Source organism: Adelges cooleyi, unplaced genomic scaffold (genome assembly GCF_023614345.1).
Source record: "Adelges cooleyi isolate 19-005CV unplaced genomic scaffold, UGA_ACOO_1.1 ACOO_flye_CR_arks_rails_tigmint_CR_PRNA_247, whole genome shotgun sequence".
Classification (NCBI taxonomy): Eukaryota; Metazoa; Arthropoda; class Insecta; order Hemiptera; family Adelgidae; genus Adelges; species Adelges cooleyi.
Window position 1 is genome coordinate 4038479 of NW_026095912.1, and position 4107 is coordinate 4042585.

The 4107-nt window shown below is 28.0% G+C and overlaps 1 protein-coding gene across 1 annotated transcript; it reads right to left on the minus strand.

The window, feature by feature from the left end:
• Positions 1–2112: 2112 nt before the first annotated feature.
• On the minus strand, positions 2113–3884 carry LOC126836986 (uncharacterized). The gene is made up of 4 exons (XM_050570710.1): positions 3763–3884; positions 3619–3666; positions 2751–2804; positions 2113–2277 (listed from the first exon to the last, which is right to left on the minus strand). The coding sequence occupies exons 1-4, from the start codon at positions 3811–3813 to the stop codon at positions 2113–2115; spliced, it is 318 nt and encodes a 105-aa protein (XP_050426667.1). The 5' UTR covers positions 3814–3884.
• Positions 3885–4107: the final 223 nt, after the last annotated feature.

Below are 4107 nucleotides of genomic sequence, written 5' to 3' on the forward strand. Positions count from 1 at the left end.
TTTAAGACGTATTGCGATGGCTCGACACAGTGGCCGGCGAAGCTCTGGTCATAAATATTATGCGATATTGTACAAATAATACAATTCCGAGGTGTAACTAGTGCATAGTTTAGATACTAAATTGTCATTCGAGATAACCAACTAATGACTATCTAATTATGATACGGATTGCGCTAACATCAAATTATTATTATATTTCATGTGATGACCGACGTAATAAAACTACTTGTCTTTGTTGAATCGAATGAAGTTATTAAAAAATGTAGACTAGAAAATTCAAATCTTTACAAGGTCATAAAAAGCGAACAAATGGATGAAAATTATTTCAAACGATAACATTTTCTAGAATTTTTTATCTATATATATATTGAATTTAAAACACATTATGTTCCCATTTGAAAAACGAGGTTCGTACTTTTTTAACGTATAAGGGTTGAAAATAAAAATTTTCTAAATATTAATATATGTACCTAAAAGTTTAGGAAAAAAAAATTTGCAAAATATTCATATTATCAGAGAAAATGAGTGTCTTACGTTAGTTGGATCACCCTGTAAAGAGACTATATAAAGAAATAAATTAAATATACCTAGTTAATAAAATGTTCTTCTCTTTTCATTTACATTGGCTATTTGAATTTTTTATTGTTATAAAAGATATTAGAAATAAGAATATTTTTGAGTGATCTATTAAATGTAATTTTTTTTGATAATATTATGTTGTGCCGTTATAATACATTATTTAAGTCATAATATTTATAAAATAACATTTCGTGATATTATGACATTTAAAAATGTACAATTTTTTAGTTCAGAAGCTTAGCAATAAGATTAATATTATTTACTGGAATTCAATCGCATTATAACCATACAAACAACTGGGCATATTAAATAATTTGTATTATGAGATTAACTATACAAATTATTTTAATCCGGTACTAAATAATAATTTTAAATTGCTATAACTTTTCAACAGTTGGGTATAAACCAATGTGTTAAACGTTTTGTTTTTAAATGTTGGAATTAAGCACAAAATGTGGCTAACGTTGGTCCTTATTCAACATCAGATTGTTGTTGTATGTTTCATGTTAGAATATTCTTCATACGTTATTTTAGCCATTCTATATCTATATTTTTTTTTTTTATAAATTATTCAGTTTGTTGATTTTTATCACCTAGTAAATATCTGATTTTGTATTAAATGTGTGTGTGTGTGCTTTTATGATAGTTGTATTATTAAATACATAGAGTCCCGTATGTTTTTTTATTCTACATAATATACGGTAAGTGTATTAGTTATTTCAAAGGTTTGTTGTTTTGCAATGCATCGGACGATTTGACTATAATTGTTGGTTTGTTTGAAAAATACGGAGGAAGTAAAAACGAAATCTCCAAACTTTTAGCCATGCAGGGTTATTTAATTCCATAATATTATACTTAGTATTTGTTTCTATGAGACAATCACTGTAGCTAAAAGATAGATATAAGGATATTTCATGTAATATCCTCCATTCGTGTAGGTATTGATAAAAACCTAACATGTAATTCTTAAACAACGCTTTAGCAAATAATCAGATATTCTTTTTGATTCTTCGTAAAATACATTCATATCTTTCTCACCTGTTTCATAATAGTTAACTACAATTACATCACACTGGCGGCTAGCTATTTGAATGTAACATAGTCGTTAATTAATTGACACAAAAGTCTTTACATTTTTTCCATTCCGACTTCCAGTTTGTTTCCTGTTTACTACCATCGTAGTTCCGAGGCTTAGTCAGACGATTCACAACAAAAGGGTTGTCTTTGTACAAGAGAATGTTAAAACTGATAGCTCACTATAATACTTATGATAATTGTTATTTGAATGGTATGAAATATTATAGAGACTTAATCAAGAGCGCCCATTGACAAGGAGGGGAAAACTCCCCCCCCCCAAACTTCTCTGCTAGTTAAAAAAAATGTATCCAATATCCCAGATTAGCAAAATCCATTAAAATTATATTAATAAAAACATTTTAGTGTTTTATAGGTTTATGATAATATTTATTGAAAAAATCGTTACACGATTAAATCACACACGTAATAATATAATAGTATAATTTTATTGTATTATTAAACGTAATATTCCTGGCCATTTAGGTAATAGCGACCTCTCTGTGACGGATATGATTCATGTGTGCCGTAAGTAACAGTACTGTTTTCTTGGTCATAATTTGACCTTGGCCGGGTATTGTATGCATGACTGAGCTCATAATCGTAATCGTAATGTGGCGTGGGCTGTAAAAATATAACAAATAAAACAATTACAAAACGTTCAAAGAAATATACTGTTGTCCAAATAGTCCCGTGACACTCGAAGTGATTCAAATTGAGGAGTAACTATAATTTTGTCAGTAAGGTATTGTAATTTATTTATATTTAAAAAAAAAAAATCTAATTTGTCCAAATTGTATTTTGGCTAAAATTACTGACATTTGGCACGACTTTATCATTGTCGTTTGATAGTGTTATCTATATTCGGTACAGAACCAGGTACCTATCTTATAACCAGGTCTGGTAACTCCGCCATGTTTTTACACACAAAAAACATGTATTAGCTGATCGATGCACACCGGTGGCCGCCATATTGGTAAAAAACGGCTACTTTGTTACTAGAACTGGTTATAAGATAGATGAAAAAACATACATTTCGACGTGTTATATTTATTCTTAAATCATACATTACTAAATCAACCAAGCAGTATACGTACAGCGTTTACTGGCTGGTCGGCAGTCAACTGTGGACCATCAACTCTGGAGTCTCCCTAATTTGTAAACAAAACAAAATTTAATTAATTTGAATTTGTATGTAGGTGCACTATATGTTTTTTGTAAACCATCTCATAATAAAGATCGCAGCTTTGCGCCTTCAAGGTACACGATGATACAACGTCTGTTTAGAATGAAAATTTTTCGTGCAATTACCGATAAGTTTTAAAATAAGTAGGTAATGCACAAAGTGGCAAAATGTGTTTAGGTGGTTTCATTATCAAACTAATTTCTAATATGGATGTTAATATTTAAAAAGTGTTTTTTCTGATTTGTTCAAAAAAAAAAAAAGTTTGATTGAAGCCTAAAAATATTATGGTATTCATAAAAAATAAATGTTTGGATTATATTCAAATTACTAGTATCGTTAAGAATACATTACCGGTACTTAATAGTAAAATACTACAAATTTTTTTATTATTTTTTTAAGTACAAAATAATGTATTACACAAAAAACCTTGAAAAATTGTCACCAATTACACAAATTGTATACGATTTTTGATTACACAACAATCCCATTTTTAGTCTATAATTAATAAAGCTGAACTTTTATTTGATTTTAGGTTATGAGCTGATGTTAACTTGATCTCCACAAATAATTATACTAACTAAAAATAACTAACATTTTTAATCTTGAATAATTTTTTTGGTTATAAGAAATAAAACCATTTTTGGTCATTAACGACTGCATAAGGCCATTTTCATATTTCTATTTTTTTTTTTTTTTGCTTTATTATTATCAATAATAATCGTTTAACTCATTTATATATTTTCTTAAAAATAATACTTATTATTTTGATTAAACTTTACCGGATAATTTGGGTCGTCATAACCGCAGTTTATACCGCCAATCAATGCCTGAAAAAAATTTAAATTTCGAGGAAAATTAATTTTTTTAGATAAATATTAAACAACAATATTTTTTTTGCAAATTTATTAAGTTTTATACTCAACAAATAATATCAATAGCATCGACAAGCGCATGTTGAATAAACGGGTCGACATAATAGAACACTATGTATGAACTGAGATTTCGGGTTGGTCAAAATTCAAACACTCACTGTGCTCAAAGTAAAAGACTACTGTGTATTATGTGTTCAACTCGGTTACTTTTATACCCAAATAACTCAATTCGGTACTAGGTTAAATGCAACCAAAACAAGTTTTTATTTGTTTGTGTTAAGTCTTACATAAATAATTAATAATTTTTCACAAAAACAAATATTTTTTTGCTGTTACGGATATTTGGTATATTTGCACAAATGTTAAATTTTACTTGTGACGCAGTAATGAAAATAA

Coding starts and splice junctions, on each gene's coding strand:
- LOC126836986 (XM_050570710.1), bottom strand. CDS start 3,813: ATGTCGACCCGTTTATTCAACATGCGCTTGTCGATGCTATTGATATTA. Junction 3,667..3,762: donor CGATGCTATTGATATTATTT/GTTGAGTATAAA, acceptor AATTTTTTTCAG/GCATTGATTGGCGGTATAAA. Junction 2,805..3,618: donor ATGACGACCCAAATTATCCG/GTAAAGTTTAAT, acceptor TTTACAAATTAG/GGAGACTCCAGAGTTGATGG.